Consider the following 15019-nt stretch of genomic DNA (forward strand, 5'->3'; position numbering starts at 1 on the left):
TTGTAGACTGCGGAACCTTAAAAAGTCCAATAGCATAGGTCCTTGACCTGTGGCCTTTGGTATAAAGTTGTCTTGATAAATACTAAAGTACTCTACTATCATTTCTCATCAGCTGTAGTTTTGGTACACTAGTAATTAAATTTATACGTTCATTACAACAAAATACGATTTTAAGATCTAAGTTTGCAATGGATCGATACATCAGTGTGAAGGATTTGGAAGATGGTGCTTTAGAATTATTACCGAAGGCTGTTCGTGACTACTACAAGAGCGGCGCAACTGAGGAGTACACTTTAGCGGAAAATAGACGTGCATTTCAAAGGTGCGTTCTACTAACTGTGGTTTAATTAGGTATATTTCTTTAATGCGGTATCGAATAAACCGTCTTTGTTTTAGATTGAGAATTAGACCAAAATGTATGATCGGTGTGTTAAATTACAATCTATCTACAACAGTGCTAGGTGAAACTGTCACAATGCCGGTGGGTATATCGCCAACTGCTATGCAAAGAATGGCACATCCCGACGGGGAAGTTGCCAACGTTAAAGGTAGGTACAGCTTCAGTCTAATGTAAATAAAGATGGATAATCCCGATCATCCAGTATATCGACGGCAGAAAGCAAAATTGTAGTAATTCACAAACTATGAATTTTATTTTTTATTTATAATCTGAAAAAAAAAACTGCTCCAAATGGTCACAGTCATGTAACTCTAAAACTGAAAACGTTTTTTTGCTTTGGTGAACACTTTCGTTTTTGTGGATGGCTACAATTTCGCTTTCTGCCGTCGATATTATAATGTACCTTATTGGTTACAATTACCTATGTCTTGTACAGCTGCAGAGGCCGCTGGCGTAATATACACTCTAAGCACAATGGCGTCCAGCTCTATTGAAGAAGTAGCAAAAGCCGCGCCGAATGCTATAAAATGGTTTCAACTTTATGTTTCCTGTGACAGGTCAGTTCTTGCAAGACTAGACTCAGTATCATTGAAATGCTATAGTAACAATTGGGTAGTAATTATTGAATAAAAAAATTAAAAATGCCTACATAAAATTTTATTTTAGACAGATAACAAAGGAATTAGTATTGAGGGCTGAAAAGGCTGGATACAAAGCGCTCGCCCTTACCGTGGATACACCTACGTTAGGCATACGAAGAGCCGACATACGAAACAAGTTTACTCTACCGCCGCATTCGAGGTTTGACTTAACTTCATCATTATCAACTCCTATTCGGCTCACTGCAGAGCTCGAGTCTGCTTTCAGAATGAGAGGCCAATAGTCCACCACGCTAGCCCAATGCGGGCAGACTTCACACACGCAAAGAATTAAGATAATTCTCTGGTATGCATTTTTCCTTCACCGTTTGCGACACGTGATATTTAATTTCATAAAATGCACAAGTGAACTGAAATGTTGCAGGTGCATGCCTCGGACCGGATTCGAACCCACACCCTCCGAAATCGGAGGAAGAGGTCATATCCACTGGGCTTCCACCATCCACTTCAATTAGTTATTTGTTCTACAGAAAATTAATAAATAAGTACTTACATTCCATTGTTTTACAGATTGGCTAATTTTGATAATCTTTTGACGGCAAAAATACATGATTCAGTTGATCATAGAGCTCTGTATAATCACACAAGTGATTTAATAGACAAAACATTAACTTGGGATGTAGTCAAGTGGTTAAAGAGGTGAGTAGGTAGTAGTAACTACATATTACTAAAATATAGAAAATAATTGTCATTTAAAAAGAAAACTTATAGATATTTTACCAGTTATCCTTAGGTTATCCATAACTTTACTGACTGTTAATGTCAGACAATAATTTAAACCCTTTGATTTATTAACGAAGTACCTACTTTTTCTTTTCAAAATCAATTTGTATTGAATTATTTAATTTGTACAGTATAACTAAACTGCCAATAGTGGCGAAAGGAATTCTACGTGGTGATGACGCGGTGAAAGCCGTAGAGGCTGGCTGCGCCGGCATCCTCGTCTCTAATCATGGCGCGAGACAACTGGACGGTGTACCAGCAACGGTGATTATAATTTTTTTTTTATAAAATATAGCTATATTTATTGACAACTTTTGCCTAATCATGGTATTTTTTCAGATTGAAGCCTTACCCGAAATTATAGACGCTGTCAAAGAGTATGATATTGAGGTGTTTATGGATGGAGGTGTGACTACAGGAACAGATGTTTACAAGGCTTTAGCCTTAGGGGCGAAAATGGTATAAAGGTTTTACATAATAGCATTTTTAAAAGAAAATATATTAGCAATTCATGACGAATTTCAATCATTATGTTAACTTTCAGGTTTTCGTTGGCCGCCCAGCTTTGTGGGGTTTAGCAGTCGGCGCTCAAGAAGGTGTTCAACATATGCTGAGTATATTGCGTAACGAGTTGGAATGTACATTGCAAATTGCGGGTAAGTGGATCTTTTTTCGGACAGTGGCGCATTTGACGGCCTCCGTGGCGCATGGTGTGCGCGGTGGATTTACAAAACGGAGGTCCTGGGTTCGATCCCCGGCTGGGCAGATTGAGATTTTCTTCATTTGTCCAGGTCTGGCTGGTGGGAGGCTTCGGCCGTGGCTAGTTACCACCCTACCGGCAAAGACGTACCGCCTAGCGATTTAACGTTCCAGAACGATGCCGTGTAGAAACCGAAAGGGGTGTGGATTTTCATCCTCCTCCTAACAAGTTAGCCCGCTTCCATCTTAGACTGCATCATCACTTACCATCAGGTGAGATTGTAGTCAAGGGCTAACTTGTAAAGAATAAAAAAAAACAGTAACGTAATAAATATGTTCGACTGGCTGCACTGTTGCAAAAATTGGGCCTAATTATGTGGATACGAGGGGGCTGTAGGCTGTATGTACCTACTAAATTATAATCTAGGTTGAAAGGTTGAGATTGATATGCATTTTATCTACAGTCGGACTCAATCATATTATTACGTTGTCAGATAATTACGTTGAAAAAATTCGTTTCACTGTCGCTACGCGCAGGTCATACATGAAGTCAAGACGCGTATGCGCAATACAAATGACTGCATTATAGTATGCACGTTATCATCTGAGTCGTCCGGTCATAAAAGTCAAAAAAGATAGGAATGTGCAGCGCGCCTACCTGCGCACCCTAATTATCGATAAACGGCTACCTGCGCACGTGCTAATGATGAGTCAATAATGATTTGGACGATTCTGATTGGTCGGTTTCTAATGTAATTGCATTGCGTATTTTTTTTGCTATAAATGTGTTTACTGCAATTAAATAAATACATTCATGTGTTACTCGTTGCGCACTATGGATACTTTATTTTCTAACGTTGATCTGAAGAAATTACATGGCGATATTAGCCCTCAAGCTCGAACACTGATTCACAACGTATTCCTGTTTCTCAATGAATTGAAAAGTGATCCGAATAAAGTGGCTTCTCTAAATTTCAACAAACCACGTGAAATGGCCGCATTTGTTTGTGGTGTGAGCAGAGCGACAGTGGACCGAATCAAGACGGAAGTATCACAATCAGGCAGTACCTGTATACCAAGAACAAATTTTAAGAAACCACAAACCGTCACTAATATTGACGATTTTGATAAAAGTGTGTTGAAGCGAACTGTAGCTTCATTTTATGAGAATGGAGAGTATCCATCCGTGGCGAAAATTTTAGAAAAATTCCGTGAACAATTACCCGATTTTAAATGCGGCAACACTTCAATGAGAATACTACTGAAGGAGGTTGGGTTCCAGTATAAGAAAAATAGCGAAGGACGTAAATATTTAATGGAAAGAACTGATATTGTTTGTGCTAGAATGGACTTTTTAAGGAAATTAAGCCCTCAGTTATAATTGTCGATAACGCAAGCTATCATTCGATACAGTTGGAAAAGATACCCACAAGAAACACGAGGAAAGCTGAAATTCAAGAATGGTTGACAAAGAAAAAGATTCCATATTCCAGCAACGAAATTATTGAAGAATTAATAAGAAAAGTAAAAGCCAGTAACCCGCAGAAGGTCTACGCTTTAGACCATCTGGCAAATGAACGAGGTCATGAAGTAATAAGGCTCCCTCCATATCACTGTCAATATAACCCAATAGAATTAATTTGGGCACAAGTAAAGGGAGAAGTTGCGAAGAATAATAATACCTTCAAGATAGCAGATGTCGAAAATCACCTCCACCGAGCCATAGAAAATGTCACACGAGAAGACTGGGCCAAATGTGTTAGGCATGCCGAAGAACTTCAAAACAAAGATTTACAAAAAGCTCTAATTAGAGATCACGCGCCGCTTATAATAAATTTGGCAGAAGACGAAGATTCTGATGATGAAGACTCAGATGAAGATTAATTTTATTTAGTTAATAATTATATAATATGAAATATGTATTATATTAAATCAAATATTGTTAATTTTTTTAATTTTGTGAACAAGATACGATAATAAACTTTACTTATCGATAATATGTCTTTCATTGTTACACCCTTCACTAGACGGCTCCATAAGACCCATAAGTGCAAGCGAGATAGATATAGAGAAATGATTTATGGCCCTAAGACTCAGTTGTTAACGCGCGTACTATAGTAAATGTAGGCAAATATGCCGTTTTTAGTGGACTCAAAGGTGATTGCAAATATAAGAAAACTAATGTAGAACAAAGGTTATGATTCACAACACTTGTCAGGACAACTTAATTAACAAATCAAAAGGTTATGATTTACAACACTTGTCAGGACAACTTAATTAACAAATCAAACTGTAACCAAAATAAGACTCTAGAATGGCAGAGAATGACCTTGAGTGGAGTCACGTACTTGTGAACGATGTGAGTAGGGTTAAAGGTACCTTTGACTGATATCAAACACTCCCCTTTTCCACTCAAGTCACTCTCCCCGCCTATCCCAAGTAACCCATAAAGAATTACACAACAAGAGATGTGGACGGCTCGAACGCCACGGTCACACTGAAGCCAACACGAGATCGGGCGACGTCATATCCGTCACAGACTACTATTTCCAACACTAAACGGCGATAACACCGTTTTTAAAAAAAAAATAAGTAAGTATAACAATATGTTATACTTACTTATTTTTTTTCTTATATTGAAAATTCAGCACTTCCCTTACATTTTTACCTGCGTTTTTGTAACTACTTACAAAGAGTAGACACAAGTTTTATTTTACAAACCTTGATAACTATAGCACATACAGATTAATCAGTATTAGGCAGATGGAACGCACGGAACATGACGGTGTCGTACCCGCGTCGGAAAGAGATAATGTACCACGCAATTTGTAGGACAATGTGGCCGTTAAATTGTATAACTACTAATTAAGCAACAGTAAAGTTCCTATACAATATAACAGCCACATTGTCCTACAATTTGCGTAGTACATTATCTCGTTCCGACGCTCTGAAATTTTCATTTCCTGGTAACTCCTACCTACCAGAATCAAGAATTTTCGTAAATAAAAAAGTTGATTGTCTCAACGAGATGAAGCTACTCGCGAAAAATTAGCTTGTTAATAATCGGGTGTAAGAAATGTTCTACGTATCCCTGACTATTATAATTATTACCTTAAGACAGTATTTGCACTTATTGCCCGGAAACTTTGTCAAACTAACATCCACGTGACATAATTCTCTAATGAAAATTACAGGTAACAGATGACGTCATTTTAAGTGCCATTTTTTATGTTGAAATGTTTTATTCCTGCAGGTACTCCAACGATTACTGACATAACCAAAGATATGGTGCGCCATGAATCTGCCTTCTGTAGGCTATAATTTTGTAGATATTTTTAGTGGACTCAAAGGTGATTACTAATATAAGAAAACTAATGTTGAACAAAGGAATTCACAACACTTGTCAGGACAACTTAATTAACAAATCAAACTGTAACCCAAATAAGATCCTAGAATGTCAGAGAATGACCTTGAGTGAAGTCACGTACTTGCGAACGATGTGTGTAGGGTTAAAGGCGCCTTTTACTGATATCAAACACTCCCCTTTTCCACTCAAGTCACTCTCCCCGCCTATTCCAAGTAACCCATAAATAATTACACAACAAGAGATGTGGACGGCTCGAACGCCACGAGCACACTGAAGCCAACACGAGATCGAGCGACGTCATATCCGTCACAGACTACTATTTCCAACACTAAACGGCGATAACAATATTTTACTTTTGGGGTATAAATAGCAAAGCTACGCATGTTTTACAAATAAAAGATAGTTTAAATTTGATTTTCATTTCTTATTTTGTATTCAGTTTTATGAAATAATAAAATCAATGAAAATTAATTTTCTTTTTAATTTATTTTTTATTTGTTTAATGGTTCACATTAAACAAATAAAAAATACATATTGCAAATTTTCACATACATTGAATGACCATAAACCTGTTATCTTAGTACACATATTACGAGTCACGTTTTAAGTCCGCGATGGACTCCTAAACTACTTAACTAATTTTAATCTTTCACACCGTGTGCAGTTTCTTGCAACTTGAAAGATAGGGTAGTAATTGCATACACCTAAGTCAAAGTTTGACCGGGTCCTCTAGCGTGTTAATAACATATGCCAAACTAACGCAAAAAAATCCAAGTGCGTAGGATTTGACCTGTGGCCTTTGGTATAATGTTTTCTTGATAAACACTTAACTACTTCATTTCTTATCAGCTGTAGTTTAGGTAAATTAGTAATTAATACGTTCATGACAACGAAATACATAAGACGATTTTAAAATCTAAGCTTGCAATGGATCGATACATCAGTGTAAAGGATTTGGAGGATGGTGCTTTAGAATTATTACCGAAGGCTGTTCGAGACTACTACAAGAGCGGCGCAACTGAGGAGTACACTTTAGCGGAAAATAGACGTGCATTTCAAAGGTACGTTCTACTAACTGTGGTTTAATTAGGTATATCTCTTTAATGCGGTATCGAATAAACCATCTTTGTTTCAGATTGAGAATTAGGCCAAAATGTATGATCGGTGTGTTAAATTACAATCTATCTACAACAGTGCTAGGTGAAACTGTCACAATGCCGGTGGGTATATCGCCAACTGCTATGCAAAGAATGGCACATCCCGACGGGGAAGTTGCCAACGTTAAAGGTAGGTACAGATTTAGTTAAAAGGAAATCAATATTGGTTACTCTAATATTGGTTATATGCCCAAACTATATAACCATTTCCTTTCTCTTGTACAGCTGCAGAGGCCGCTGGCGTCATATACACTCTGAGCACAATCGCTACCAGCTCTATTGAGGAAGTAGCAGAAGCCGCGCCGAACGCTATAAAATGGTTCCAACTTTATATTTCCTATGACAGGTCAGCTCTTGCAAGAATAAATATCATTGAAATGTTATTATAGTAAACGTATTGAATTAATGTAACTATTAAGAAAATTTAAAATTAAATTTTAGACAGATAACAAAGGAATTGGTATTGAGGGCTGAAAAGGCTGGATACAAAGCGCTCGCCCTTACCGTGGATACACCTCTGTTTGGCATACGAAGAGCCGATATCCGAAATAAATTTTCTCTACCGACGCATTGGAGGTATGGCTATAAACTTAATTGGTTATTTTTACTAGAAGGCCCAAATAAATACAATTCCATTTTTTACAGATTGGCTAATTTTGATGATCTTTCGTCGACCAAAATACATGATGCAGGTGAGGGTAGTGGTTTAAATAACTACACAGATGGTTTATTTGACAAAACATTAACTTGGGATGAAATCAAGTGGTTAAAGAGGTGAGTACCTACATATCACTAAAATATTTGTGACTATAACGAAAAAAATAATTGTAATTATTGAGTCCAAATAAGGTTTTACCAGATATTATGTTTATTGGTGTTTTTTTCGTCTGACAATAATTTTAAAACTACCCTCTTTTCTTTTCCTTATGTATTTATTTATGAATCATTCTATTGTATACAGTATAACTAAACTGCCAATAGTGGCGAAAGGAATTCTACGTGGTGATGACGCGGTAAAAGCCGTAGAGGCTGGCTGCGCTGGCATTCTTGTCTCTAATCATGGAGCTAGACAACTGGACGGTGTACCAGCAACGGTGATTATAATGATTTTTTTTTAAATGAAATATATTTAATATTTATTAAACACTTTTACAATTGGTTGTTGACAACATATTTTGCATAATCAAGTTATTATTTTTCGTCTTAGATCGAAGCCTTACCCGAAATTGTAGACGCTGTCAAAAATTACAATGTCGAAGTGTTTATGGACGGAGGTGTGACTACCGGGACAGATGTGTACAAGGCCTTGGCTTTGGGAGCGAAAATGGTATGGTTTTCCAAAGTTCCCTACATATTAAATAAAATATTTTGAGCGATACATGAGACTAAATCGTTATGTTAACTTTCAGGTTTTTGTTGGCCGTCCAGCTTTATGGGGTTTAGCAGTCGGCGCTCAAGAAGGTGTTCAACATATGCTGCGTATATTCCGTAACGAGTTGGAATGTACTTTGCAAATTGCGGGTAAGTGGACCTTTGTGGGATACCAATACAATAAATGTCTTGGACCGGCTGTACTGATGCATAATTTACTAATAAAAAAAATAAATTTTAGATTAGACCTACTGACGGGACTTTGGCAGCTATGCATTTATTATTGGCGCTCACTTCACTTTCAGGTCGCGGTTAACACGCACTCCATTTTTATTATTGGGGTAAAACTTTTTTACCACTTGGAGGGAATCTGTTAGTGTTACGAAAAATGTATCGAATCGAAATGACATACAAAGCGCCATGTAGTGTAGTAACACTGCTAAACTACGACACAACACAAGTAAACCTAGCGCCGAATCCCTTTAGTCTTTTAACGGCATAATTTTAAACTAACTAGTAGGAACCTGTGAAGTAAAGAAAGTCCGACACGTGAGATGGCGCTACTAACTGCCACTATTTTTTAAGTTTCTCTTATGTTTTATTATATTTTTGAAAGAAGTTTTACTTCAGGCGTGATCTAAAGCACACTCGTTTTTTTTACTTTTCCTTATTAGTTTATTGCCTTAGTAGAGCTTTTTGTGATGGAGCTTGCAGGTAGAAAATAATATTCTTATATGTATATAAAAACGGGTAAAAACTCTTTTTGTTGCTGATAGCTTTTTGCTATTGGTTGCTTGCTAGATAACCTCCGCAAATTGATAACGTCCTGGATCCTTGTTAAATTAACATCCACGTGACATCATTCTTAACTAAAAAGTACTCACAGCTGAAGAACTGTGTCGTTCTCAATGCCATTAAAACTCTGAACACCATTTAAGACGGTAATTTTGATGTTGAAATGTTTTATTCCTGCAGGTACTCCAACTGTTGCTGACATAACCAAAGATATGGTGCGCCATGAATCTGCTTACAGTAGGCTGTAATTCGTAGATATGTTGTTGGGGATATATGTTTTATAAATAATAGATACATATCTATAACTTTATATTTATTGTTTGATTATAAGTTTTCTATACAAATTATAAAGCACATTTGGTGTCATGCATGCTTCCCGTGGCCATACAGTTCTTGATATTTTCTGAAATATAATCTGACATTTAGTGTTAAAGCAAGAATTAAAATAATGTTATGTAACTTTCAAACAAGTATAAAATATTATGTCTGCAAAATTTGTGTTTTATTTCTAGCCGACTTCGTCCTTGTGGAAGTCTGAGCCTCGCGCTCATATTGGCAGTAGCTTGATGATATAGCCAATAGCCTTTTCTCGATAAATGGACTATAACTTTACAATTCGAAGCAGTAGTTCCTGAGATTGATCCGCGATGAAACAAACAAACTCTTCAGCTCTATATATTAGTAAATATACCTAGACATATGTTTCAAATCACTACAAAAATACAAAAGCATACCTTGAAGTCACAACCGTATAAATTAATGGCCAGTTTCAATTTTTTAACAGTTTTTCGTAACAAGGCGTCATTATGAAACTTGTGGTTCAAAACCAATGTATCGTTACATGTATTGCAAGAATCTAAATCGCTCATTTCAATGCTAATTGGCTTTGTAAAATTTGTCCAATTTGGGTCTTCCTTTTCTTTAAAGTGACTGGCATTTCTTTGCTGCGAATAATTCTTGGAACCGCGAGTATAGGAATTGTTTTCTATTACATCCATTGAGAATTCTGTCGATTTATCGATGGTGTCACGAGGTTTTTTAGCCCCAAACACATTTCGGAATCCTTTTATAAGTGTTGTGCAGGATCCGTTTACGATATCCATAAATTTCGCGCTAAAAGACTTGTCGCGTATTTTTTTATTAATTGCTGTAGAGTTTATCGTATTTCTGTTATTAGTTATTTTACTACATATAGAACGATCTCTCGATATTCTATACGTTGAATTGGATTTCTGCCTGATTCGGGATATAGGTTTTTTTCCTTTTGGCGTCGAAGCAAATGGTGGTTTAAAATATTCGTCATATTTTAGTATTTTTGAGGTATTGTGCAACACAGATAGAGTATTATGATCAGAAATCTGAATATCATCGTCTTGATGTTGGTCAAGTCTAAATCTATAGTTTGATCTGCTAAAACTTGATTCATTGCTAGCCTTCATTAAAAATGAAAACGATAGATCGTTTTTATTAGAACTCTCAAATGAAAATCTAGGTATATTATAATTATTCTGACTTTCTGAATTTAGGTTATTTATTTTTGTTTTGTATAATTTAGCAAATGAAGGTTGTTCCTCAACATTGTCAACTTTATAGTTATTATTATCTTTAAATATATTTCTAAACTTATTGCTGCCGAATTGATTTTGCCAACCAACAGCTTCCTTTAAAACGTTGGAAATTAATTCATTTGTGTCATTTTCAGTATATTTACTTTCATACATAAAACTCGGGCCAGTTTTATTATTTTGTTGTTTGAAGAAATGCTTGTCTTCATCTTCGACATTTGTTTCATTTCCTAAAACTTCAAAAATGTTACCATATTATTATCAAAGTTTACACATAAAATACCTAGTAACCTACTATTACCTAGGTAAAGAAAAAATGATTATTAAGCATTTTAAAAAGGATAGCTTACCTTTTGTATGTGAAAATAGAATAATAGAAATCCATTGTCTTATCTGAAAAAGGGATTATTTATTTTAGAGGCTGACACTGGCACCACAACATCTAGCCGACGTCACACAGTTTCACTCTCAAAATAAAAAGCCACGTTATTTGTGAGTGTTTATTTATTTGCTATGATTTATCCACGTATTCCCACTGGGACGAGTGAGACCTGCGCTAGTGAAACCGCGGGATAACGGCCAGTTATTCATAATTAAAAATAATAAACACGCTCAAATATAAGTCGTAATTACCGAAGAGTTGAGTCCACTTTTCTTTAAATAAAAACGGAGCTCTCGAAATAAGTCTGACGCTTTTAAAATTTCTTTATGATATTCAGGCGTTGTATTTTCCACAACCAAGTTCAATAGTTGTAGGCATGCTGGGTGTTGGAGAAATTCCCTATACAAACCAAACACAAATTCGTTATTTTGAATTATAGATGTACCTATGTAGTATATTTTAATAACTTATATACCTACCCGTTAAAAATTGTCATTCCGTTGATTTCATGAAACAATTTAATATTTTCTGGATGATTCGACAGTAAGCTTATTAATAGCCGAATAGGCTCCATGTCACCTCGTCGACATCTCTGTAGGCACTAAAAAGTATAGTTTGAATATTTTAAAAGGTGTATTGAGCAGTATCTATCTACCTATTATGACATTATTTCATATACTATCGCTGTAACAAATCCAACCACCAGTCCTTGCCAGGCCTTCTTTGTAGGGGAGGGTTCGAATGTGGGTTTTGATAACAATATCAACTTAAAAAGATCGCTATCTGATGCTGACCGTGACCGACGGCTTATTAAGCTTTTCAAATCACGGAATTGTAACACTACCAACTTCCCCACTTCAGGCTGCTACTGAGGTTTCTTGAAAGGAATGATAATTTCACATTTCATAGCATAGACCGTCCCCAGACTTGAACCTAGGAACAACAACAGAACCTAACCACTTGATCGACGAGGTATATCCTGCAAGATCTCTTCATCATCATCATAATTATAAGCTGATGGACGTCCACTGCAGGACATAGGCCTTTTGTAGGGACTTCTAAACATCACGATCCTGCCCCTATAGCCAAGTGGCACGTCGATTCTCTTTCTACGATCGCAAACGCTTCGAAAACTAGAAAAATGTTTGGGAATATAGGCTGTATGGCTGAGCCACCTGCATCCAAGCGAATCTCTGCGTCTCGCTTGATGTCGTCAGTCCACCTGGTGAGGGGTCGACCAACACTGCTTTCTAGTGCGGAGACGCCTATCCGGCACCTCGGGACCCCAATGTCGTTCGGCACTTCGAACTATGTGCCCCGCCCATTGCCACTTCAGCTTCACGACACGTTGGATCTCTTCAGGATATATCAAAAAAGGTGAGACATTATTTTTTTTTTGAGAATGTAGATAACATATTACAATTATAAAGTAACGAGTATCGACTTGCCAAGGGCACAAGGTGAGCACAATGTGACTGATTGGGAAAATTGCCATCGCACGTCTCACTGATACTCCGACAGAGGGCCTTCCATAAATCTTGTTGCTGAAAAAATTCGTTTAAATATTTATTACGTATCTATATTTATTACTAGCGGACGCCCGCGACCTCGTCCGCGTGGAAATAAATGTAAAATTTTTAAAACTTTAACTCTAAAAATGAAGGGCTTTTCATATAAACCTTCAACCTCTATTTCACCCTCTTCTTATTTTATTTTTGCAATAAAAAGTATTATGGTCTTAAACCGTGGCAAGTTTAATTTGAATTCATTTAGTCGTTTCAGCGTGATGCCCGAATAACAAAAAAACACGGACAGAAAAATAGACAAAAAATCGAGAAAAAATATTTTTAGCTTCAGTATCGATTATATAATGCCCCCATCAAAATTTTTCAAAATGTCTTCAATGTACAGATTGTACTAAATGTACAGAATTTGTATTATAAGTATAGATTCTAGATGGCGCTAGTAGTCGTCTACGCCACGGTAACGTTAGTTGTTCCAAATGGTACAAGTAAAATCTCAAATCTTTAATAAATGTTATTATAAGTATGGAAATAAGTATGAAAATATAGATATAGATAGAAAATAGACAGATAGATATTGATATTTGATACTTGATAGATAGTTTATAAACAGGTAAAGTTTGTGATGTCGTGGAGTAATCTCCAGGGTCAAGACCTACTATATTAAACCGATTTTGAAAATTCTTCATAAAACTTAACATGAAAAAATAGATGGGTAATGGGTATTGGGTATATTCAAATCAGAAATATATACAGATTGAGTTTATTCAAATACATTTATTAGTTTTTGCGTGCAAGCAATCGTTCCGACGCTCATAATTTTTTATTTCATGGTAACACAGTTAGCTACCAGAATCAAGAACTTTAGTAAATGAAAAAGTCGATCGGTCTCATCGAGATGAAGGGTTCCCAACTTAGGGGTTTTCCCCCCAGATTTAGGGGGCAAATAAGTGAAATGGAATTTTTTTAGGGGTCTGAAATTTTTAGGGGTATTTTCAGGGATTTTTGACTCTTTATTATTTTTAAATTGATGATAATTTTAATATTTCTTTCTTGGCCTAGCGACATATAATACGTTATTCTACAACCACTCTGAGGCAATTGGAGGCAATTATCATCGAATAAAAAAAATTGGTAAATTTATTCATTGTCAATATGTATGATTTCAAAAAATCTGAATCGTCAGATAAAGACGTAGTATTTTGTCTGTATTAAATATTGACTTTGAAACATATGACAGCATATTATTTCTAAATTATTATGAATTTACATTTTTTAGGGGGACAACTCAATAATTAAGGCGATTTTGGGGGTTTTTGACACCAACTTTAGGGATAAATATTTTGGAGAGTTGGTAACACGAAGCTACACTTGATAGTAATCAGTTGTAAGAAATGTTCTACGGATCCCTGACTATGAGAACATGGGATTTAAAAAGCCCATAACACTCACAAATAAGGTTTTTTTTTAGTAAATCCAGAGATTACCCCTACAACACCACAAACTTTATCTATTTCTGATTTTAGTATAGAAGTAGAATTTATCTATATACATATTTACCATCATAAAGCCTGTAAATATATCGCTCATTGTCGTAAGGCAGCCACTAGTTCTAATCATTATTTTGGCATAAACATTTAAAGCCATTTTTGTCATAGATCCATTTTGATTAACATTTAACATAACAGATATAAAATTAAGAGCTACTATTGCCTTTGTTTGTAAATTGCTCTTAAGAACTAAATCCAGCTTTTTATACAATGTATCACATTTTATTGCCTGATCATATGCTATATTCTGAAATAAAACAATATTATTAAAATCAGAATGAAAACCGGGACTTTAGAATTAGTGAATTAAAGCTTCATAACTTAGCTTACCTTTGTTAGTAAACATATACCTAAAGTGGAAATAATTTTTACCAACACATCTATATCATCAGTGTAAGATAATCTAAGTAACAACTCCTGGAAATCTCTACACTGTACCGCCTGTGGTGAATTTCTCTAAAAAAGTAACAAATTTTAAATATAATTATTTTGAAATACAAATACATTAACGAAGGAGTAGATAAATATTTAAGTGTAAAATATTCAACTTCCTACCTGAAATATCTTATGGGTACGTCTTTGATTCTGTAATAAGCTATCGTGTTTATTATAATAATTACTCATTGTTTCCATTTTATTAAATCAATATAATTTTTCAAAAGTTGAATTAGATACCGCCAAACAATTTTAACCACAGACAAACATCAATTAAAGATTTTTACTTTTTACCACAGGTAAAAATTTTATTATTTATATAGTTTTTTTTTCGCAGCCGTAAAGCTCTGGGTTCTAGCCTTGTTACAGTTTAATTTATTGTCCTTTTAATAG

General features: G+C 35.6%; 1 protein-coding gene and 1 non-coding gene across 4 annotated transcripts; one reads left to right on the forward strand and one right to left on the reverse strand.

Moving 5' to 3' along the window:
• Nucleotides 1-49: 49 nt before the first annotated feature.
• Nucleotides 50-9665, forward strand: LOC112057676 (2-Hydroxyacid oxidase 1). 3 transcript variants are annotated; one of them, XM_052881167.1, is made up of 9 exons: nucleotides 50-322; nucleotides 397-548; nucleotides 837-957; nucleotides 1067-1201; nucleotides 1570-1698; nucleotides 1914-2046; nucleotides 2122-2241; nucleotides 2327-2438; nucleotides 9352-9665. In XM_052881167.1, the coding sequence occupies exons 1-9, from the start codon at nucleotides 189-191 to the stop codon at nucleotides 9417-9419; spliced, it is 1104 nt and encodes a 367-aa protein (XP_052737127.1). In that variant the 5' UTR covers nucleotides 50-188; the 3' UTR covers nucleotides 9420-9665. The 3 variants fall into 3 exon arrangements, with proteins under 3 accessions (XP_052737127.1, XP_052737126.1, XP_023953946.1); XM_052881166.1 differs by lacking the exon at nucleotides 9352-9665 and adding an exon at nucleotides 5735-6319 and having other exon boundaries at nucleotides 54-322; XM_024098178.2 differs by lacking the exons at nucleotides 50-322; nucleotides 397-548; nucleotides 837-957; ... (3 more) ...; nucleotides 2122-2241; nucleotides 2327-2438 and adding exons at nucleotides 5805-6909; nucleotides 6984-7135; nucleotides 7231-7351; ... (3 more) ...; nucleotides 8213-8332; nucleotides 8415-8526.
• Nucleotides 9472-14899, reverse strand: LOC112057675 (uncharacterized). The gene is made up of 9 exons (XR_008250789.1): nucleotides 14747-14899; nucleotides 14522-14647; nucleotides 14202-14438; nucleotides 12341-12662; nucleotides 11598-11719; nucleotides 11370-11517; nucleotides 11087-11129; nucleotides 9906-10972; nucleotides 9472-9574 (listed from the first exon to the last, which is right to left on the reverse strand). It is a non-coding gene; the product is annotated as an uncharacterized LOC112057675 (transcript).
• Nucleotides 14900-15019: the final 120 nt, after the last annotated feature.

The sequence above is a fragment of the Bicyclus anynana genome, chromosome 4 (genome assembly GCF_947172395.1).
Source record: "Bicyclus anynana chromosome 4, ilBicAnyn1.1, whole genome shotgun sequence".
Taxonomy (NCBI): Eukaryota; Metazoa; Arthropoda; class Insecta; order Lepidoptera; family Nymphalidae; genus Bicyclus; species Bicyclus anynana.

What these genes read in the sequence shown, in the direction of transcription:
- LOC112057676 (XM_052881167.1), top strand. Translation starts at nt 189, where the DNA reads ATGGATCGATACATCAGTGTGAAGGATTTGGAAGATGGTGCTTTAGAA. An exon ending in GTAGTCAAGTGGTTAAAGAG is followed by an intron (nt 1,699 to 1,913) that starts GTGAGTAGGTAG and finishes TAATTTGTACAG; the next exon opens with TATAACTAAACTGCCAATAG. An exon ending in ATGTACATTGCAAATTGCGG is followed by an intron (nt 2,439 to 9,351) that starts GTAAGTGGATCT and finishes TTATTCCTGCAG; the next exon opens with GTACTCCAACTGTTGCTGAC.